Raw genomic sequence first — 22,350 nt, forward strand, 5'->3', positions numbered from 1 at the left:
GAGATATTTAGAACTAACATATTAGTGCTTATCAAATGACAAGCACTCTCATAACCTGATTTTTTGCCCTTTTTTCTTACTTTTTTGAAAAATCCAAAAAGAATAGCAAAAAAAAACAAAGAATCCAAAAATATATATATATTTGATGTATTTGCGTCGTTTTTGACATTTTTAGTGTCTTTTTAAAAATAATTAAAAATTCATAAATTTACTTTCGACATGTTTAGTTTTAACGTGCTCATTTTAAAATCACTGATTAATTTTTTTTTCAAAAATACTAAAATACAAAAAAATAAGAAAAAAAATTGGGTAAGGGGATAAAAAACACAAAGGAAGAAAAAATAAGGAACCAAAGTTTTTTTAGTTTCATCTTACTGATTTTTTTTTCGTACACTAGATTATCTAGAAAATCAATTAGACACAAATTAATAAATTTGAATAAAGATGCCATGCACACACATGGTATCCTAGATTGCAATGTGTAATTCTTTTGTATAAAATGTAATAAAGATGTCATGCATTCATAGAATGCTGTTGCACTTTCAAAAAAACAAGATAGCATGCTCGCGTGTTGTCGCGGGCTTATAAAACAAATGCACTTGATAGTGTTATAACTGTGAACCAGCGTTAGATAAGTAATAGAAACTAAAGGTATGATGGAGCAAATATTTCATGACGGAAAAAAAAATTGTGTTGGTGATCAAAAACTTAGAGATTGAACAAAATAATTTATAACAATCTATAATATTTTGTGAGGAAAGATACAATGTTTTTGCCACATGATTTAGCTTTTCTGTTAATAAAAAGCAAAAAAAATTACAAAGCTAAAAACCAACAAAGATAATTTTGGAAGGAAAAAAACCCATGAGGAAAAACATTGTAGCAATTGACAATGTTTTGTGAGGAAAACTACAGTGCTTTCCCTAATAAAATAAAATAAAAAACCATTTAGAAAAATACTATAGCAATCCATAGTGTTTTGTGAGAAAAACTACAGCTCTTTTCTTATATGATTTAGCTTTATTGTAATTATAATTCTTAACCAACTCAATATTAAAAAAAAAATCGACAAATATAATTTTGAAAAAAAAAAGAAAAAATAAATACAAAAAAAACGAAAAAAGGGGAAAGTTGGGGGAAAATGAAAAAATTCAAAAAGAAAAAGAAAAGGTGGAAAAAAAAGAGGAATGCACTATTGATTATTATTGTAATCCACAGTGCATTTGGGTTGGGAAAACACCGCAACAATCCACAGTATTTTAGAGGAAAAAAATTACAAAGCGAAATTTTTAACCAGCTCAATATTTAAAAAGTAAAATCAACAAAAATAATTTTAGAAAAAAATAAAAAATAAACACAAAAAAAAACAGAGGAAGGTTGAAAAAAAATGAAAAAAAGGGAAAGTTGGGGAAAAAAATGAAAAAATACAAAAAAAAAAAATGAAAAAAAAGAGAGGAATGCACTATTGTAATCCACAGTGCTTTCCCCCACACCCTTTAGTGTTATGTACTAGTTACATGACCCGCGCGATGCCGCGAGTCAATTATTTTTGTACAAAAAATATAAAAAAAAACTAATATCTAAAAGTGTTTGATCTTTTTGCAAAACTATATCCAAGAGTCTTGGGTTTGACTGCAACACCAGACCCGAGAGTAATATTTATAATATTAATAATAACATTAAACTTGCATGACACAAGTTTAAGTGGGTCTGGCTGCAACACCAGACCCAATAGTCTTGGATGTGAGCCTGGCTGCAAGGTCGTGTCATAAAAGTATGATAATTAAATAGATTAATTAAAAAGAAAAAACCAAAATCTGAATTAACTGGTTTAACCCTTCAAATCAGGTTAACTCGTCAAACCTTGGATTCGTGTCGTGAAAGTTTGATAACTAAATAGAAAAAAAAAATTGACGGCTTAACCCAGAATTAACCGAACTAACCCGTCAAACCAGGTTAACCTGTCAAACCTGGGATCCATATCATGAAAGTTTGATAATTAAATAGAAAAAAATTAAACATTAACAAACTAAATTAATTAAAAAGAAAAAAAAACAAACAAAAGGCATCAGCCTTTTCATTGTGGATTGCACCGTGCAGTCCATATTCAAAGGCATAAAAATAGCAAAAAAAGTAAAAAGAAAAACTAAAGGAATCGGCCAATAACTAAATAGAAAAAAAATTAATATTGATGAACTAAATTAAATAAAAAAATATTAAATAAAAAAAAAACTTATAAGAAGAAAAAAACTAATGAAGAAAAAGAAAAAAAATCTAAATTAACTGGGTTAACCCATCAAATCAGAGATCCGTGTCATGAAAGTTTGATAACCAAATAAAAAAATTAATTAAAAAGAAAAAAAGGTATCAGCCTTTTCATCGTAAACTGCATACAATATTAAAAGATAAAATCGGAAGAACAAAACTAATGAGGAAAAAGAAAAAAAACTGAATCAACTGGGTTAACCCGTCAAATCAGGTTAGCTCGTCAAACTTGGGATTCATGTCATGAAAATGTGATAACTAAATAGAAAAAAAATTAATATTAATGAACTAAATTAAAAAAAAAGATTAATTACAGAGGAAAAAGCAAAGAGGAAAAAAAAACCTACAATAAGAAAAAAACTAAAGAAGAAAAAGAAAAAAAATTGAATCAGCTGGGTTAACCCGTCAAATCATGTTAACCCATCAAACCTGGGATCCGTGTCATGAAAATCTAATAATGAAACAGAAAAAATTTATCATGAAGAAACTAAATTAAAAAAATTAATTAAAAAAAAGACAAAAAAGAAACTAAAGCCATAAGTTTTTTCATTGTGGACTGCATTGTGCAGTTCACAGTAAAAAGCTTAAAATCGAAAAGAAAAAAAATAAAGGCATATGCAATAGGTTAAATTTTTTTTCTTGCATAAAAATATAAAAAAATGCTAAGATCTAAGAGTGTTAGGTCTTTCTGCAAAGATATACTTGAGAGCTTTTGGTTTAGCTGCAATGCTTGACCTAAGAGTAATATTTACAATATTAATGATAATATTAAACTTTCATGACTCAAGTTTAAGTGCGTCTGGCTGCAATACCGGACCCAAGAGCCTTTGATGTGCGTCTGGCTGCAAGGTCGTGTTATAAAAGTGTGATAATTAAATAGATTAATTAAAAAAAATAAAGAAAAAAACCAACATGAAGAAAAAATACTAATGAAGAAGAAGAAAAAAATATGAATTAATTGGTTTAACCTGTCAAACTTAGGATTCACATCATGAAAGCTTGATAATTAAATAGAAAAAAATAATTGACGAGTTAACCCAGAATTAACTCGGTTAACCTGTCAAACCAAGTTAACTCGTTAAGCCTGAGATACGTGTCATGAAAGTCTGATAATTAAATAGAAATAAATTTAACATTAACAAACTAAACTAAATGAAAAAAAATTAATTAAAAAGAAAGAAAGCAAAAAAAAAAAAATTCGAGTTAACTCATCAAACCAGGTTAACCCGTCAAACCTGAGATCCGTGTCATGAAAATCTGATAACTAAATAAAAAAAAAATTAACATTAACAAACTAAATTAAACAAAAACAAATTCATTAAAAGAAAAAAAACTCAAAGAAAAAAGCAAAAACCACCAATAGAGGCATAAAAAAAAAAAAACTCAATGTTTCATTGTGAACTGTAAAATGAAATACTAAATAATTTTAGCTTGTTAGATAATAATAATAATAATAATATTTGTTTCCTCATCTTTTGATAATTTGTTAAGCTTTTGATCTTCTTGCCTTGTGGTCTTTCTTACAGCCCTTTAAATTTTGTAGATAGGTATGAATAATAACAAGTTGAGGGCTGGATTTGGAGAACGATGATGACTTTCTCTTCATTATATATATACAAAGATTAAAATAATATTCTCGCCAATGTATGGCTTAATATTATATATTATTAGAATAATATTACCCAATATAATTTAATTTTGGGTAATAGAAAATATTTTAAATTTACAACATTAGTGAATTAGATTCAAAGTCTTATTAATATTTTATTGTCTCAAATGAAAAAAAAATTCTCATCTACTATTTTTACCCAAAAAAGAGCAAATCAGGATTCGATTTCCACGCATAAGGAAAGAAGGTTAAATACCTCTATCAGGATCGTATTTAAGTATTTTTTTAACGCATTTTAATTATATCAGCTTGGGATTTGATACCAAGCTGATGCTTTGCTTAATAACTGCTCATCGAGCATCTTCTCCTTTCTTTTTCTTCCACCAGATATTCATTGTAGCAGCTTGCTTGGGTCCTGCTGGGGGTAGGACCCAGCTCTAATAGATCCAGCAGGACCTAGCGCCATTGGGTCCTTGTGAAAGCTGGACCCAAAGCTGCCCCCAGCGGGACTCAAAATAGCTTTGGATCCGACTGAGAGCAGGACCCATTTGAGTTGGGTGGTGCTAGAAGTAGACCTATCCATTTTAAGTCCTGTTGTGACTAGGACCCTTCAACATTGGATCTTGCCTTCAAGAGGACCCATCAATGTTGGGTCCTGCTTGGAGGCTATCAGTGCTGATAGGACCCATTAACATTAGGTCCTGCCTCCAGCAAGAACCCAAGCTTAATAGCTTTGGGTCCTGCCTCCCACCTCACCATGACCCAACGCTTAATTGGGTATTGCTGCCATTGGACCCAATAGCTTTGGGTTCTGCTATCACCGTGACCCAACTTTCAATTGGGCCCTTCTGCCACCAGGATCTAATATCTTTGGACTCTTTGTTAACTAGAACCCAACAGTTTGAGTCATGCCCAAAGTAGAACCCAACGCTTTGGGTCCTACTAGTAGGCCAGGCTGAGCAGCATTGGGTGAGTCTCTTTCATTCAAAATTTGAGCATGTAATTGACTCGGAATAAACTAGTCGCCCTGCCGGGTCAACCCAAAACTCGAGTGATCCAACAAAAACTAGAAAGGAACTGTTTTTTTTATCATATGTGTTTTTTCTTCTATGCTAGACCTTTTTTTTTTCATATTTTCTAGATAGTTTAAATACAAAATTAAGTAACATGACAGGTTAAAAAAATTAAAAACTAAAAAAATAAACAAAACATCCTCTCTTTTTTTATGATCTTTTTTTAAATTTTTTTATTATTTAACCCGTGATAGAGTACGGGTAGTCAAAACACTAAACCAAGATTAGAGTAAAACATAAATACTACATCTGTTAATAGGTCAAAAAGAAATTATCAAACACAATTTAAATAAAATTCATATACAATATAAAAACACATATAAGCAACAGTTGCGAAAAATCAAAAGCGAGGTAAGGAGAAATATAGATGCCTAATTAACATCTAAAAATAAGATACAAAATTAAGATTTATCTTTAGTTTACATTGAAATATAAACAGAAAAATATAAAAAATTTTAAAAATTAGATAAAGATTAAATTGGAAAAAACCATAAAAGATTAAAACCTTCAAAATTAGATAAAAGATTAAATTAGAAAAAACCATAAAAGATTATTTTTTCAAAGAGAATTTTCTCTTCAAATATAATTTTTAGTTTGGTGTGTGTGTGTGTGTGTGTGTGTGTGTGTGTGTGTGTGTGTGTGTGTGTGTGTGTGTGTGTGTGTGTGTGTGTGTGTGTGTGGATATTCTTTTTTTTTTTAGAAGAGATATAATTTGAAAGTAGAAGATTTTATCTCGTTAAATAATTTGTAAGATATTCCATTTGGAAAAATTTTAAGATTTTAGGAATTGAGAAAATTTGATAATTGATCAAATTTTAAGATGAAGGTAGGGCTTAATAAATAAAATAAAGACAAAGTAGAAGTAAAAATAAACCAATTAGCATAATGAAGGGACCAAAATGTAAACTGAAAGAACAATTTAGGGTTTGGGCAAACCCTACTAAAGCAGCCGTTTTTGCTGCTCTTCTGCCCCTGCCTATTTTCACCTCAAGCACGTTCAGGTTTTCGATCTGCAAGTCTCCTCTTCTAGATGGTAACATATATCACTCATCTTTCATGCCCCTTTCGTTTTTCTCTTACAACGTTGCCTATCTTGTGCTCGAAAAGCTTAACTGATGATTTTCTGGTGTAAAATTATACTTCTTTTTTTTTTACGCGGATGCTTTTATTTTTGTTGGGATGGAGGGTGTATAATCTTACTTTTCTATGTGAATAAGATTTCTGTCTTAGTCTTTCTAGTGTTTTTTTTTTGTACTGTGTGTGGTAAGGCAGAAAACTTAAGAGGAAAAAAAAGTATTAAAAGTACCCAAAAAACTTAAACTTTCTTGAGTGAAATTTTTTTGGAGATTCTGCTGGTTTGTTTTTATTGGGGTGTTAGTTAATAGCTGCGCTTCATGTTGTATGAATTGAAGTTTCATTGCATTTTGTTATTTTTTATATCTCTGCTGTGAGGCTATGTGATATGGTTTGGAAATTGGTGGATGATGGAGGACTTTCTGAGGGTATAGTGTAGAAATGTTGCATTTACAAGCACCATACAGGGTATATATTGGTGGAAAAGACCAAAAACATGGTATTTTTACCCATTGTTTTGATCAGCTCTGTTCTTGACATGCATATTTTGGAATAATGTTCTTTGGTTTCTTTCCCTTTTTTGATTCATTGGCTTATTTTTATGTTTACTACAGGCTCCCAAAAGAGGTGTGAAGGGCCCACTGGCAGCAAAGAAGAAACCTGTGCGTGATCTCCTTCTTTCTCTCTTCTGTGGTTGTCGTTGTTTATTTCCATTTCGAATTTGTAGCCAGCTAGAGCCGACCATTGTTTCCTGCAACTATCCCCTTAATCTCATGCAATCATATACTTCTAAAAAGTCGAGAATACAAATGCTAAGAGATTATGATTTATACTCAATTCATAGAACTTGCATGTGATTATTATAATTCTGCTTCATTATTGACAGTTGAGGTTTATACTCTGCTCCTTTGCAACTAAAGGTTTAGTGCACCGATGTTGATTAATTACAGGAAAAGGTAGTGAACCCTTTGTTTGAAAAACGTCCAAAGCAGTTTGGAATTGGTGGTGCACTTCCACCGAAGAAGGATTTGACTAGATTTGTCAAGTGGCCACATGTTGTCCGTATTCAGAGGCAAAGAAGGATTCTGAAACAGCGTTTGAAGGTCCCTCCTGCTGTTAACCAGTTCACAAAAACACTTGACAAGAACCTCGGTAAATCTTCCATCCCCAATCTAGAAAAGTTAGCCAACTTTGGTTCCCAGGATCATGGATGTTGGTGCTTAAATGTAACGTCAATTATTCTTATAGATATTGTGGTGCATTGATGCATTTTTTTAAATTACTGAAGCTGCAGATAATATTTGTTGTTTTGTTTTCATCATATTCTATTACAGCTACACAGCTTTTTAAGCTGTTCCTAAAATATAGACCTGAGGACAAGGCTGCTAAGAAGGAAAGGCTTCTTAAGAGAGCACAAGCTGAAGCTGAGGGGAAGACTGTGGAAACAAAGAAGCCTATTGTTATTAAATATGGTCTTAACCATGTTACTTACCTCATTGAGCAGGTATTGATGTTAGCATCTACAGTTTTTTTTTTTTTTATTATTATCTCTGCTGCTAATTGGGTAATAAAGTGATAATATATGTTCTGGTGCATTGTGTACCTTTTCTAATTGACCTATTTGGGAGTTCTGTTGTAATTAAGGTTTTATAGGAGACGATGACTTTTGAATTGATTGCTTTGTTTCATCTCTTAACCTCTCTCCTCTCATTTCTGTCAATTATTTGGCTGGTTTACACATTGATTCCCATCCTTCTGTTTACACACACACACCTTCCTTTCAACCTTTTATGGGATCCATGGGGAGAAATTGCAAGGCCGATTTTTTGTGTTCTTGTCTAGGTAATATTGTTTTTTTCTTGATGCGTGTAGAACAAGGCCCAGCTGGTGGTTATTGCACATGATGTAGATCCAATTGAGCTTGTTGTTTGGTTGCCTGCATTGTGCCGGAAAATGGAGGTTCCTTATGCCATTGTGAAGGGCAAGTCACGACTTGGAGCGGTGATTTCTCTGAACTTTATCTTATGCATAGAATAATTTTTTCAATTAATTTTTCATGGATAATGAAGGATATTTGGTTTTAAAAAAACAGATTGTCCACAAGAAAACAGCATCAGTTTTGTGCCTTACTTCTGTCAAGAATGAGGACAAATTGGAATTTAGCAAGGTTTTGGAGGCAGTCAAGGTAATATCTTAATGAGCAACGACCCTATACCATGACAGGCGTGAAATATGATGATCATGTGCTTGCTCTCTTTTCAGGAATGTCTGTTGCTAGGCCTATCCATCTCCCCAAAATGTTATTTTGAAGTCTGATCTCAAAAAAAGAAAAGAAAAAAAAACAGAACATTTATTTGAAACCCTCCTAGAAGATAGGAAAATTCAGAAAGGGGAAATTTGTCTCTTTTAACCCGTTTCACGATGAAGTCTTTATCTAACAGCGTTGCTTTTTTATGCAGTTTATTGAAATGATTTCTCATTGAACTTGCTTTTTTATGCGGTTTACCTTTGCATGGTTTACCTCTTTCTTGAATTCTGTTCTTGCTTCTCACGTTTTTTCTCTTCAACTGCAGGCTAACTTCAACGACAAGTTTGATGAGCACCGCAAGAAATGGGGTGGTGGCATCATGGGTTCCAAATCTCTGGCCAAGAGCAAAGCTAAGGAGAGAGTTTTAGCCAAGGAGGCTGCGCAAAGGATGTCTTGAGCTCATCTACTTTAGAGGCTTTGGACACAAGTTACAGTGAGAGGATCTTTCCTAGATGATTGTAGCTTTTATTTCTCTTTGTTTACTGCTCTGTTTGTTACTATTGTGGACAAGTTTTGGATTTGATAGGGTGGCAGAAACATCTCATCACATCCTCTGTTATCCATCCTTTTGGTGGGAGAACGAAAATCTAAAGCCATCTCTTCTCTTAAACTTAATATTATTTTGCCAAGAAACTAATCATTTCTAAAATTGAAGGCTGCGGCCTTCAATTGTTCAGTATGAAAGCTCTCGATTGTGAGTCCATAGCTGTTCTCCCTTCTGGAAGAACCCCTTCCTTCATCTATTGCAGCATGGGCACCGTTGCTCCATGTTGAGAAATTTATATATTTCACTTGTAGTTTTGGAGATTTTGTGATTTGTGTACTATAGATGGACCAATATTTGAAAGGCAAGTGGCCAGGGAACATGCTTTTATTAAATACATGCAAGTTTTATTTCAATGGTGGATGGCGAGTAGACAATGTTTGAGCATGAGGAGATGTAACACGTTCAAATGTTGTAGCTGGCCTTGGTGCGGTAGCCTGGTGTGTTTTAAGTTCTTTTTGTTTTTTAAAAAAATTAATTTTTTATTTATTTTTAACTTTAAATTAATAATTTTTAGGTGTTTTCAGATTATTTTAATGTATTAATATAAAAAATAATTTTAAAAAATAAAAAATATTATTTTAATAGATTTTGAAACAAAAAAATATTAAAAATAACTAAAATCATATTTGATCTATCTATCATGTCTCAGGAGTCATGTGGAATGTCCAAGCCTAAATAAAAAATTGTATAGTTGCGAGTTTTATTTAGGCCTTAAATACGTTAATCACTGTAAATGGACATAAAGGCATGACGCTGGCTAATCATCTGAAATTTGATTTGTCGGGCAAAAACTTTTATTTTACCCGTCACATCCCTCGACCCGTCCATGTTCTGCCTTGAAAGCCATCAAATTAAACCTTAAATTTCCATAGAGCAAGATTCACGGCCATTTTACTTGCGACAGAAAAATGAAAAGTGCAGATAGCAGAGGCGCTGTGGCTGTGATGCGTGACATTAATGAAGGCACTGCTCTACCTGAAGTGAGGTCTCCTCAAGTGCAATAAAATTAACAGCAGTAACAACCAATCACAAAGCATGAGTGTATATTTGTGATGTCCCGGAAAAGAAGAGTAAGATTTTCATTTACTCCAACCAATCAGTAAAATTTGAGGAATTAAGATACAATATCTTATTTCTTTTTGAGTCTCACTGATTGGATACAAGAAAAAACACCCAAAACTCCTGAAAGGTATGTGCTGTTTCTATGACATGGTATATCTGTGAATCAAATAAAGCCAATGCACCCTCGGGAAAAAGGGGCGTACAAGTTCTAACATGAGAGGGTTCTAGTCACCTAAGAAACACTTTTAAGTGACCAATTATGGCTACAACCATGATGGAAACACATGTCATGTGAAAGATTGCAATCCGCGTGACGCATGTGGCCTATGAATTCTTTGATTGTATATTCAATGGACGTGAGCTAAGCTCCGCCCAACAGCCCTATCTGTAAAACCAAGTATCTGCACTCAAGAAAGCATCGCGACAATACTTGCCTGACCAGTCAAGTTAGGTATCTGTCCGTGTTGCAATGGTCACCACGCCATACATGAAAAGGAAAAAAAAATCTTAACTTGCTTGGATGTGTCTGTAGGAACAGCAGTAAGAGCATGCCATATCCATATGGCAGAAGAAAAGTAGAACACTCAAGTGGCAATAGTTTTTCATTCTTCATTACCGATGCAGCGGTGCCTGACTATGAAGCTCTAAGGCTCTCGCAACCTGGGCAATTGTGCAGGCTCTCATGAATGTAAATGTCACAGTCAAGGCAAAAGTACTGTTTGCATTTTGGACAAGCAACTTGAAGGCTGAGTTTATTGCCTGTGACAAAACAATTAGAATAGCTGAGCAACAAAAACTTGCCAAACATAATGAGAGTCTTAACCATAAATCCATCAGCAAAAGGGAAGAGAAAAAAACTAAAATATGAGGTGGACCAGTCCGGTAGTAAATAAGTTTTCTTTTAAGCAGAGAAAAAAGGTAAACGGAGTCTCAGCCCAAATAAATCTGCCAGCTAACATTGATCCAGCAGTTTGACACCAGAGTTAAAATATTTTTCTTCTTGATAATTTTACCAGAGATAGGCAACAAAGGATCTAGGTTATCATGATGCACCAATGACACTCAAAAAAAGTTTGGTTTGCAGGCAGAGTAAATTTCAAACATCTCCGTGTGTGATGCCCCAATAATAATAGAAACATGAGAAGATAATTCATCCGAATCTGGATATTATATCTGTATTCCATAGGCATGCATGGTCATGAATAGAGACGTATAACAAGGAGCATGTACAATTGCAAAACCTCCACATCTATATAACTCACCAGGATTGACAAGGCTTTGTTGGCAACCGAAACAAGTTTTCTGTGATCTACGATGTGGTTCATTTTGCCGTGATGGTTTCACCTCATCAAATGGTGCTATGGGAAAGAGATGATGGTACGACCTTGCTAAATGGGGTGAAGAAACAAGTGTCAACCCACAAATACGGCATTCGGTAGGAAGCTCACACACGCGCGCTTTACATCTTGGACAAATATAACCCTCACCAACTTTCGATTCTTTATGACAAGAGCATATCGAGATGGAACCCTCTGCTGCTCTTTGTGGGAAACCCATCTTGATCAAGTTAGCTATTGCAAATTCTGCTATTGCCGGAGGAGGGGGTGCATGCTCCAATATTAACTCTTTAAAGTGGCTCTGCATAAGAAAAACATAGCAGCAGTGCTTATGAGATATGCTTTCAGCTTCAGGATTGGTAAGAAAATATTAGATGCCCTTGCGTTTTGTAGAAGATTTTCTTTTCTTGGAATTTTTGAAAGACTCAGATTTATTTTAAGCTTTTAGTTTTCAATAACAGCCAGATTGCTTACAACATGGCAAGTTATTCTCAAATTCCTTTTAGTTAATATAACTCACCTCATCCAAAGCAACAGAGTACAACCCACCAGTTTCTTGGCAGAGATGCTTGCATATGAACATTTCAGCAGAGAGGCCAATAACTGAGCATCTCATTTTAGACTTCTTGCATTTCTGGATTGTCTCCATTATATCTCCCGGATCACAGGTCGTAAGAGCAGAATATAAGATGAGAACTTCACGATTACCATATGATGGAATTTTATCAAGATACTCGTGAACAAGCTCCAATGCATTCTGTAGTGACGAATCACCTGAACATTCCAACTTAGCCATCAAAGCCTTAATATGAGACTCAGGACTCCCACCAAGCTCCGTCAAAGAATAAGCAACCCCATCTTTTATAGTAACCAAAGCAATCTGACTAAGTGGATTCTGATCAAAAAACTCCCTTATAAACGCCTCAACATTTTGCGCAACCACAGCCATTCTGCTTGGTCGAAAATCCATCACCGATGCAGCCTACAAAATTCATTTCTAATTTGTTACTTTCATACCATTTGAAGAGCAAGTGATAGTTCAGAAAATGTTTTTTCATTCCTTTATCACATAATATGAATGAGAGGACATAATAACTTCATTTCTTTTGTCCCATTCATAAGAAATTATTTTCTTAATGCAGGGAGCAAATCCACCTAACAATTAAATATTAAATATTGAAAATGTAGTCAGAAATTGAAAAAAGGAAGAAAAGGAATAAAATTATGATTACCCTTGAGAGATCTAGGACAATGTAGAGAAAGCGAATAAGCCCTTTCTGAATACGCTGGGAATTAGAAGCAGTAGAAAGAGAACGAAGGCGACGGCGATATTGAGCATGGTACATCGCTTTGTTATCCAAAGGACGAAGGAGCCCAGACTCATCCTCTTGTAAAGCTTCCCAAGATCTCTCATCAGAATAATTTCTCTCTCCCCAACCGTCGAGATCACCATCTTCTTCTTCATCTTCTTCTTGCTGTCTTCTTTTTTCAGCAATGTTGTTAGTCATGCTTGCTTTGACTCCTCCTCCTCCTTAGAGTTTGTTGAATTCGTCTTGGATTAGGGTTTTGAGCTCAAGATTTCTGACTGTTGAGAAGATGAGTGAGAGAGGAGGGGGGGGGGGGGGGGGGTGTGTCCCTCAAAAAAATTAAAGATTCAGTTTTTTGTTTTGCTGGTAAATGTAGCTATAATGATATCTAGAAAACACATCCAGCAATGAAACATGATACTTTGTTTTTAATTGGGAACAATTCATAAAATTTCCACACATTGTAGAAACTCAATAAATTTTTGCATGTTGGGTGATCAAAACATGAAAATGAAAAAAACTTCAATTCAAGGATTTTGTTTTGCATGTTGGATCCTTGAGAGCCTGATAATTTGGATCGTTTTGGTGTGTTTTTGTAATGAATTGAATCAATGAATTTTTGCATGTTGGGTGAACAAAACATGAAAACGAAAAAAACTCCAATCCTTGATAACCATTGAATCTGATTCATTGATTCAATTCATTACAAAAGCACACCAAAACAATCGAAATTATCAGGTTCTCAAGGATCCAAATCTAAAGTTGTCCAAACAAAAAGACACCAAAACAGATATAACAGCAACATTTTATATATATAAAAAATCCCATATCCCAAAATCAGGAAATAAAAAGAAAACCATTTCAATATTGTCAATAAACTCACAAAAAAACTGCATAAGATCTAAAAGCAAAGCATCAAAATTAAGAGTTCAATAGGGAGAAATAATGCATTAACAAGAAAAAAAGGTTAATTGGAAAATGGGTAGAAAAGACACAAGTGCTTATGATATATACCTGAGAGAAGAAAATGGGAAAACAGTTGTTGCAGTTATTAGTAGCAGCAGCAGTAACTGTACATGCAGCACTGACTATGAGACCCATCTAAGTAGAAGTCACCATCTCGCTAAAAAAATCTTCTCTCTCTCTCTCTCTCTCTCTCTCTCTCTCTCTCTCTCCAACGAACAGCAACAACTGGCGGGTTGTTCTACCTGCAGAAGAAGAAGAGAAAAGAAACCACCAAATTAAGAAAGAGAAATAATGTAAAAAATGAATCTTTTAATATTAGTTATTAATATTATTAGCATAGTTATCAAACCAAACCCAGCTCAATGGCCAGTTCACGGGTCGGGAGTTAATCTAGATCAACCCGGAAAATTGAAAAAAAAAAAAAAGAAGCTTATAACAGTGGTGATTATTTCCCACAACAAAAATACAATTCCAGAACCTCTTTCCCACAGCAAGGTTGTTAAAAACACATTTTTGACACGACACGAAAAATGTAGGATAAACTCAGATTGTAAAATCGTAAGGAATTTTTTTTTTCATTCATAGTTCAAACACCTTAAAACCTTAAAACACATGATTCAAATAAAAATGCATACATAGTTCAAGCATCTTAAAACACATGGTCCAAATAAAAATTCATACAGAATTTAACTAACTTTTCATTAACTAACAATTAACAAACTAAATAGTACCATAATATGATTCTAATTAATTTTTTTGTTAAAAAAGAAGTACCATAATACATGTGTTTTACATAACAATTCATATAATCCAAAAGCATGCATAAAGAACTCGCAAAGCTAAAGCAATTGATGAATGATGATAACAGCTCCACTAAAATCTGCATGTGTTAAGAGCTCACTTGAGAACAATTTCAAACCTAAATAGTTTGCTGCCAGGTTCGAGAACCAACCAGATGAGTTAGGTCCTCTCTGTTTTTGATGTTTATCCATAAAAATTAGAATGTCAACAGCCAAGTTTTATTAAAACCTAAAAGTACTAGAGAAGTGACCATCTATGATTAGATATTGTTGGTCCACTAATCCCAACAAATAAATCAAACACTTACAATCAGAGCTTCAAACTCTCAAATATCAAGTGACAAAAGAAACCATAAGGTATGCTTAACAATTCAACATTCAGTAACAAGTAACAACATAAAACCAAATTTCATGATAGCTGAATCCCGCAACTTACGTCGAGGGGGCCTGTAGCAAGCAATAACCAAGAAAAAATGCAAGTTTGAAATCACTGCCCATACACCCCTGTGAGAAATAGCACACGAGGTATTTAACATAAGCTTGCATTTCATAGTATCGAAGCAAAAGTACTGAATTAACAAGCATGCACAAACCTTTTCACTGATGTAACAACATCACCAGATGTGCTGATCTTTGGATCAAGGGCTCCACTTGCCCATCTAGTCATGATACACGGAGACAATGAATAAAACTTGAGTGAAGAATTACAGTACTTTTTGAAATACAGTAGCAATGCGTGGGTTAGGCTTTTTTTTCAATAAATGCATGGTCATCTTCTGTATCGACAGCAACCAGTTATCGGAAAATACCCTATATCCTATGAAAAACAGACAAACACTCATAACTGACACATACAGCTTTTAGGTAGGCACAAAGCATCCCTCAGTGGGTAAACTAATAAGAAGCATACACACAGAGCATCAATTCATTCATTAAAGATCACAGCAGCATGGCAACATTAAAGAATCTTACACTAGTAGATATGAATATGGCAAGGGCATTTTGATTTCAAAAGTCAGAATCTGGTGTCTTACTTGGTATGTTAAGCACATGTATTATCAAGACAATGAAAAGCAATTAGCTAAGAGCAACTCTGAAATATCATATAGAGGAGCACCAAAGGCTATCAAATACAAATAAAGAGCTGCAACATCAGAGTTCATCACAACAATGATTTCCTTTTGATAACTTTAATCCACATGCTCATTAATTGACTACGGGATATATGAAAAGCCAAAGAAACAGCAGCCACTTTAAAAATAAGTTCAGGTTAGAAAACATAATAAAATTTGATTAAGCAAAATTTCATTAATTGACTCTGAGATTAGTAGTTGCAAGAGGAAAAAAACTTGAGCTCAGCTGCATACAATGGCTTTATTTTACCAGGTGCAAAGGATTTTTCTACATGGTTTTGTCAAGATTTAGCAAAATTATTTGCCATTAAAATGAGCAAGGGAAGAAATTGTTGTGTTGTGCATGTTATAAGAAATCAAGATCACTTATTACTGGCTCCCCGGCTCCCTCCTAATTAGTTTCCCAGCTAAGAAAACTAATTCAGAAATCAGAAGCTCCATATACAAAAAAAATCCTTCAAGGTTGCAGATCACTTACCAGTAGGTTGCAATTTGCAGATATAATTCTTTTCCACCCAGATGGAAATTGGAGAGATGGAAAGAGAGGTAGATTGTACAAAAGTGGAATTTGAAAATTGGTAAGTTACGGAGAAATGGAAATTGGAGAGATGGAACACTGGATGGTAAGTTACTTAAATGTTGCAGAGATGGTTTGTTTTGAATTTGGAAATTGGAAGTTTGGATTGGAACACTGGAACTGGAAGGACTTTGAGAAAGAGAGGCGCTAGGAGACGCTAGGTTTTTTAATTTTTGGTGCTGTTATTGGCTTACTGTAGTGCAGACTGCCAGTATATAATATTTTTGAACCAGAGCTGAACCATTGAAATTACCAGAGAGTCACTCCAGAAGACCTCGAGTCACTGGCTGCCTTTAGAGCAGACTAAGAATCAGGTACGGAAGGAAGTGAAGGTGAAGCAGGCTTGCGGGCTAGGCTTGCTCAGGCTTGACAATATGACAGGGCCTTTGAGCCTGGGCCAACCCAATGGGGGTTGAAAAGAGGGAATCAACCAAAGATTCATCAGAGGAAAGAAAGAGTTAAACTCCGAACTAAGAGACAGTAGATGAGCAGAATAGTTCCTTGTGTGTGCTGCCTTAGGAAATGGAATATAATAAGGGAAAGCAGTCAATCCGCTTACCAGAAAATCAGTTGTCGTTGTTCTAGAAGCCTCACTACCAGAGAAAGAAAGAAGAGAAGCATCCACCTAAAGACCAAGGGCCTTTCTAAACACGTAAAACAGGGTTCAAAATCATGATTTTAAACGATTTCATACGATTTCACTGCGATTTTACCAAATTTCGAGTTTATAAACCGATTTAACACGATAATATATATTGACTCGTAAAATCGACGATTTTACGAGACATCTCGTGATTTTAACAACCTTATCCCACAGCTTATAGCAGTGGTAATTCATACTTTCACAATTCCAGTACTGAAAAAACAGTTCCAGTACCACAACTCCAACACGTCCAGACTGAAAAAAAAAATACAGCTCCAGTACCACAATTTATTACAAGCAATACCTCACCATTGAAAAAAAAGAAGAAAAGAAAACAGTTTACATCCTTCACTTTAAATTAACAACAACACAATTAAAATATATAAAACCCTAAACCAAACATAAATTCTAAAATATTTAAACAAAGAATCCACATTCAGAGATAAAGCAGGGGGTGCAAACTTATATATATATATATATATATATATATATATATATATATATATATATATATATATAAAGGGTTGTGACAGTGCCAGTATCCTCAATCAACATAATAAAGCAGGGGATGCAACACGCTAACCACATGCTATAAAGCCACATTCAGAGAAAACAAAAATCAGCAAATCAGTCATACAATGAGTTAGGAAGGGTAGGAAAGTCCGCACGCCATGTAAAACAGTCTTCCCAAAGCAGTAAGAAAGACCTGCAATAGCATTTCCAACAACAAGAAACTGACAGTTTCTTTTATTTCTCTCAAAAACTGAGCATAAAATATGACATTATCCTCAGAAGATTACCAAATTCCCTAAATCTTGTGAACATGCCACTAAACCAAACCATAAATTTCCTCATGTCACTCAATTCAATAGGTGAAAAACATTCATATAGATGCCATAGACCAAATAGTATCAACTCATGCATATATATACAGTGAAATAAGCCTTTAACAGAACAACCTAAAAACCAAGGTGTAAGAGCTGTGGATGTCGAACCCTGTGGAGAGAAGAAAAAATGAGAGGTTGACTTGCCTGAAATGGAGCGTGATCCAAGCTTGAACTGAAGGTCAGTACTCAGTAGTAGCTGATTAAGAAAAATAAAATGAAGAAGAAACAGGTTGGGAACTGAAGGGAAGAGGGGGAGATGGGATTTGTGTTCTGCGTGGTGGCTGCCTGTTTTGAGACCCCAGGGATTCTCATCCCTTGTTCAAGACGGCGTCGTATATTAAAAAATAGCTAGCCTTTCTTTCACCATGGGATTATTAATTTTTTATTTTTTATTTACTAATAAAAAAAATAATATTTAACAAATAAAAATTATTATTTTAATATAAGATAACCATTCTTTAATTATAATTATCAATAAAAAAAAATTAAAATAGTTGTGGTTTGTTTAAATATTCATATTATCAGGTTAATATATTTTTTAAAATTAAAAAAAAAAACTTTAGTTAATTTCTAACAAACTATGAATTTAAAAAAAATTATAAACTGAATTTTTTTATTTAAAATTAATATTTAATATATTGTATGTTTGCCACAATATCAAATGTTAGGTATATTATATTCTAGTTTTTCTTTCACTTTATAAACGGTTAGTTTATTGAACCCATACAATATATATTTTATTTTATTTTAGTCTTAATAATACACGTGGCAAAATCATGTATAAAAAGAATATAGAAATCAAATATAAGAATTGTAGAACAATAAAGACCACCTTATTAGTTTCTAAAAATAGATGGTAAGTTATAATCTTTTTTAGCCGGTAAAAACTAAGAGCAAAATTGGCTGATTTAGCATTTTACTTTTGATATCTTTAACTATAACCCTAATCTTGTAAGAATGTATTTGGCAGTTTGTTAGTAGTTAGTTTTCAAATAACTTTTTATATTAAAATATATATTAATGATTTTTTTATTTGACCTAAAACATACAATTCATATTAAATTTTAACATAAAAAAATTAAATTTTTTAAAAATATAATTTACATCATATTTCGAAACAATTTCTAAATAGAGTTGATCCTTCTTTACAAAACCATAGAACACAAACTACTAGATATTTTAGCCATTACTATTCGTAGGCAAATGTCTATTCTATTTAGTATATAACTAGCTTTCCTTCGTGCGTTATGCTGTTGAATGAGGGGAAAAAAAACCTTTGAATGTAAAAACATAATATCTTGATAACATGAAATTTTACTAGTATAAAAAAACAGTTTTTTAATTTCTTTTTAAGACAAAAAAAGGTACAACAATCAGAAATATGGTAGAACGGGAAATCAATTTAGCTTGAAGAAAAACATTGAGAGAAGGCTTGCTCATAAGATTTCACAAACTACAAAATATTTGTAAATTGTAACACCATAAATTCTGGCTCTTGAGGGTGATGTTCTCAGCAGTAGGGGAGGGCAAAACTCCCTCTAAACATCATTCTTACACCATATTTTAATCATTTATGACCAAGATTTTGCTTATGTCGTCAACCCACAGACATAAGGCATACAAAAAAAGTTTCTCCTAGTTCATTGCATCATAATCATCCAGATTCTCATTATATTCAAGCACCTTTCTCTTTATCTTGGATGTATCTACCCAAGTAACAAAGTCTTCCATGCTCCTTGTTACCAGGAATGCCGGGTCAGTAACGGTCTCGGGACCTGCACGAATATGCCCCTGCTCAATGTATGTTATGGCTTCTTTTAAGTGTTCAGCAAACTTCAATCTCATCAAAACAGTTGAAAGCCTACGCCTGCAAGCAACAAGATATACTCATTAACAAAACAAACATGCAAGTAGGTAAAGATTTGAAAGAAGAGAATTTCCAAGCAACCAGTCAGTACAGCAGTAGGGGAGAACACCATACTAAAGTCCAATGGAAGTTCGGGATTTCTCTTCACACCATAAATATCGAATTGCACCACATTTTCGGTACACATCCTTTCAAGAGAGAGAGTAGAAAAGGGGGAAGGGCTCAAACAGAGGGGTCTCATTACATAGCAAAAGATTTCAGTTCAAGAAGCATTATCCTACCTGCAAAAGGATGACACTGACAAGCGATCACACAAGGCCAAGCTTTTCCTGCTCGGTATCACACCCATGTTGTAGCTGTCATTTGCAACGAGACAACCAAAACATCAGCTACTTAATTGGAAACAACAGCAACAAGAGAAAAAGGGTGCAACAAAAAGAACCACTTAGAACATTACTTGTAAAACCAATTTAAAAAGACTATGTCGGTCAATTGTGACTTTTCATTGCCTGATGTTCAAAGTTCAAACCTTAAAACCAACAAGCAAAACATGAAGCTGGACACTATCCATAACGCATTTACAAGAATGGAACTTAAATCAAAGACTAAAAAAGATTGGTATTCATCACAATAAAATCAATTTGCTGCCAGTGAAGCAATGCCACATATCAAAAGCAGCACGGGTAACACTAACTACTTTGTTTCCACCAAGATTAAAATGTTTATTTAGCAATCTTTACTCATTAAGCTCAGATTTTACCATATCAAAGCCTCAGCAATCCTTTAGCTCAAATTATCACTAACATACACACATTTTCCACTAATGATAAGATTAAACAAAACAAAATAAATAAACAAAATGAACTTACAGCTTCTCCAAAAGAACGTCAGTCATTTCAACACGATAAGGGTCTCTAGGATCCATCTGCTTCAAAATATTTGTCAACTTCTGCACCATCCGGCACACACTAGAATACCTGCATTTCACAATTTTTACCAATAATTAAACAAAAATAAAACAATCCCCAGTTCAAGAAACACAGCAACAACAACAACAACAACAATAATAAATAAATAAATAAATAAATAAATTTCACGTTTCATAAATAAGTACAGAAAACTAAAACAGACAAATTTAAAGAAACACAAAAAAAAGTAAGTATTTTTATAAAGAAGTAGAGAAACTTAAAAGAGAGATTCAAGAAACAAAAAAAAAACAAAAGTTTTCAATGCATACAACATACTTCTTGTAATCATCACGCTCAACGATGTGGTAACGTTGCATAACATGTGCTTCTCTGTGATTGTGCTCTCTTTTCCAGTCCAAGAAATTTACTTTCTTTAGCAGCTTTCTCTCGTGAAACTTTAGCTTCCTCATTCTTTAAGAAACTGCTTCTGTAACAATAAAGAAAAGTGCCACAGAGAGAGATTGATTGATAAACCCTAATGATAACTATTTGATTTTGTTTTCGTTTTTTTCGCAGGGGAGGAAGAGAGGGAGAGCGCCCAGAGGTTTTTTTTAATATGGGCCTTAAACCCTAAGCTAGATGGGCCTGGGCTTGGTCTTGGGCTATGCTTTTTTTTTAAGGAGCTCCAGCAGAATTTGGAAAAATAAAATGTATTAATAGAAAAAAAATAAAATAGAGCGTGAAAATAAAAGTAGCAATATAAAAATAGAATAAGTTTATCTCCTCGAAGAAGATTTCTTGGTGCAATAATTGATTATATATAAACATGTACTCATAATGTATATATACGTACTCACAATGTATATAGAATAAGAAAATCTTGTTTGAAAACTTCTAAAAAAAACATTATTTCTTACAAGAAAATATCATTATTTAATTTTTCTTAAATGTTCATGAATGTATATATAAGAAGAGGATAGATAATGAATTAATTATTAAAATACAATTAAATTTTAAATAAAATTACAAAGACTATATAATAGCTAGTAATTATTATAATAAATATTAATAGTGATGATGCTTAAAAAATCCAGAATGTTAAGGAATTTATTTTTTATCATGTTTAGAAGATGGATGATCACAAGTTCATGTTAATATTTTATTCTTCATAATTGAGGATTCTAGAGGTTGGCGACAATGATTGAATATCCTTTAAAAACAATCTCTTTTTAGGAATATTAAGGACTCTCTAATGATTAAGTTAATGATTTTATTATGAAGATTTGCAGTAAATGAGTATTAAATTTTAAAAATAAGAATATTTGTTTTTTTGTTTATATATCATAAATGTTGGGAATAAATTTTGAGAGAGTGAAGATTGTGAACTCTCTGTTTAGGTTGTTTAGAGTGTATTTATAATCTTTTTTTTTTTTTTCTTCGAGGGGTTGTAAGTTTTTTTTTTCTTCATCCAAATGGGAGGAAGACCATTATAATCAACATTAATATTGATGGTTTGTGTCTCCTTTCCTCAACATTTAATGTTGAGGATATCACTTCCTTATAGAAGATGATCTTATATCAATCTGTACACAATATTAATGTCAATAGGATCATCCTTTATTATCAATATTAATAATGATTTGACACAGGGATGACTTTTTTGCGAGCTTTTTGACCTACTTGAAGGCAGGGAGATGATGACCGTAAATTTCTACTTTGAGCACTTGTTCTTGAAGAAAGACTTTGTTCATGTAAGGTTGGGTCTTGCGAGGTGTTAGACCCATAAGAGCGTGGGTCGGGCGTGTAGTCGGGCGTGTAGTCGAGTATAAGGTGCTTGGATTTCACAAGGTGCTAGACCTATATGTGTTAAGGCCTAACGCATAGTTAAGTCCAAAGGACTTAGGTCTGGCGAGGTGTCAAACCATCTAATGTGTAGCCAAGCCCAAGAAGGTTGAATCTAACGAGATGTCAGACTCACAAGTGCTTT

The 22,350-nt window shown here is 33.5% G+C and overlaps 3 protein-coding genes across 6 annotated transcripts; 1 reads left to right on the plus strand and 2 right to left on the minus strand.

Annotated features, from left to right (window-relative positions):
* Positions 1-5,847: 5,847 nt before the first annotated feature.
* On the plus strand, positions 5,848-8,944 carry LOC133699787 (large ribosomal subunit protein eL8y-like). The gene is made up of 7 exons (XM_062123247.1): positions 5,848-5,980; positions 6,636-6,683; positions 6,972-7,173; positions 7,356-7,525; positions 7,894-8,022; positions 8,114-8,206; positions 8,595-8,944. The coding sequence occupies exons 1-7, from the start codon at positions 5,978-5,980 to the stop codon at positions 8,724-8,726; spliced, it is 777 nt and encodes a 258-aa protein (XP_061979231.1). The 5' UTR covers positions 5,848-5,977; the 3' UTR covers positions 8,727-8,944.
* Positions 8,945-9,981: 1,037 nt separating this feature from the next.
* LOC133698990 (general transcription factor IIH subunit 2) lies at positions 9,982-17,145 on the minus strand. 4 transcript variants are annotated; one of them, XM_062122113.1, is made up of 9 exons: positions 15,960-17,145; positions 14,942-15,007; positions 14,785-14,852; positions 13,597-13,790; positions 12,508-12,860; positions 11,796-12,257; positions 11,201-11,576; positions 10,555-10,697; positions 9,982-10,393 (listed from the first exon to the last, which is right to left on the minus strand). In XM_062122113.1, the coding sequence occupies exons 5-8, from the start codon at positions 12,781-12,783 to the stop codon at positions 10,573-10,575; spliced, it is 1,239 nt and encodes a 412-aa protein (XP_061978097.1). In that variant the 5' UTR covers positions 12,784-12,860; positions 13,597-13,790; positions 14,785-14,852; positions 14,942-15,007; positions 15,960-17,145; the 3' UTR covers positions 9,982-10,393; positions 10,555-10,572. The 4 variants fall into 4 exon arrangements, with proteins under 4 accessions (XP_061978097.1, XP_061978095.1, XP_061978094.1 ...); XM_062122111.1 differs by having other exon boundaries at positions 9,982-10,697; positions 15,960-16,450; positions 16,618-17,144; XM_062122110.1 differs by having other exon boundaries at positions 9,982-10,697; positions 15,960-17,144.
* A 1,850-nt stretch (positions 17,146-18,995) lies between these two features.
* LOC133698998 (uncharacterized) lies at positions 18,996-20,948 on the minus strand. The gene is made up of 4 exons (XM_062122121.1): positions 20,700-20,948; positions 20,325-20,432; positions 19,737-19,811; positions 18,996-19,455 (listed from the first exon to the last, which is right to left on the minus strand). Exons 1-4 carry the CDS (start codon positions 20,831-20,833, stop codon positions 19,224-19,226), a joined length of 549 nt encoding a protein of 182 aa, XP_061978105.1. The 5' UTR covers positions 20,834-20,948; the 3' UTR covers positions 18,996-19,223.
* Between the last annotated feature and the right edge of the window lie 1,402 nt (positions 20,949-22,350).

The sequence above is a fragment of the Populus nigra genome, chromosome 7 (genome assembly GCF_951802175.1).
Source record: "Populus nigra chromosome 7, ddPopNigr1.1, whole genome shotgun sequence".
NCBI classification, from domain to species: domain Eukaryota; kingdom Viridiplantae; phylum Streptophyta; class Magnoliopsida; order Malpighiales; family Salicaceae; genus Populus; species Populus nigra.

What these genes read in the sequence shown, in the direction of transcription:
- LOC133698990 (XM_062122113.1), bottom strand. Translation starts at nt 12,783, where the DNA reads ATGACTAACAACATTGCTGAAAAAAGAAGACAGCAAGAAGAAGATGAA. An exon ending in TTGTCCTAGATCTCTCAAGG is followed by an intron (nt 12,258 to 12,507) that starts GTAATCATAATT and finishes TGAATTTTGTAG; the next exon opens with GCTGCATCGGTGATGGATTT. An exon ending in ACTCTGTTGCTTTGGATGAG is followed by an intron (nt 11,577 to 11,795) that starts GTGAGTTATATT and finishes TTTCTTATGCAG; the next exon opens with AGCCACTTTAAAGAGTTAAT.
- LOC133698998 (XM_062122121.1), bottom strand. Translation starts at nt 20,833, where the DNA reads ATGAGGAAGCTAAAGTTTCACGAGAGAAAGCTGCTAAAGAAAGTAAAT. An exon ending in GAGCGTGATGATTACAAGAA is followed by an intron (nt 20,433 to 20,699) that starts GTATGTTGTATG and finishes TGTGAAATGCAG; the next exon opens with GTATTCTAGTGTGTGCCGGA. An exon ending in TCAGTGTCATCCTTTTGCAG is followed by an intron (nt 19,456 to 19,736) that starts GTAGGATAATGC and finishes TGTTGCTTGCAG; the next exon opens with GCGTAGGCTTTCAACTGTTT.
- LOC133699787 (XM_062123247.1), top strand. An exon ending in AACACTTGACAAGAACCTCG is followed by an intron (nt 7,174 to 7,355) that starts GTAAATCTTCCA and finishes ATTCTATTACAG; the next exon opens with CTACACAGCTTTTTAAGCTG. An exon ending in AGGTTTTGGAGGCAGTCAAG is followed by an intron (nt 8,207 to 8,594) that starts GTAATATCTTAA and finishes CTTCAACTGCAG; the next exon opens with GCTAACTTCAACGACAAGTT.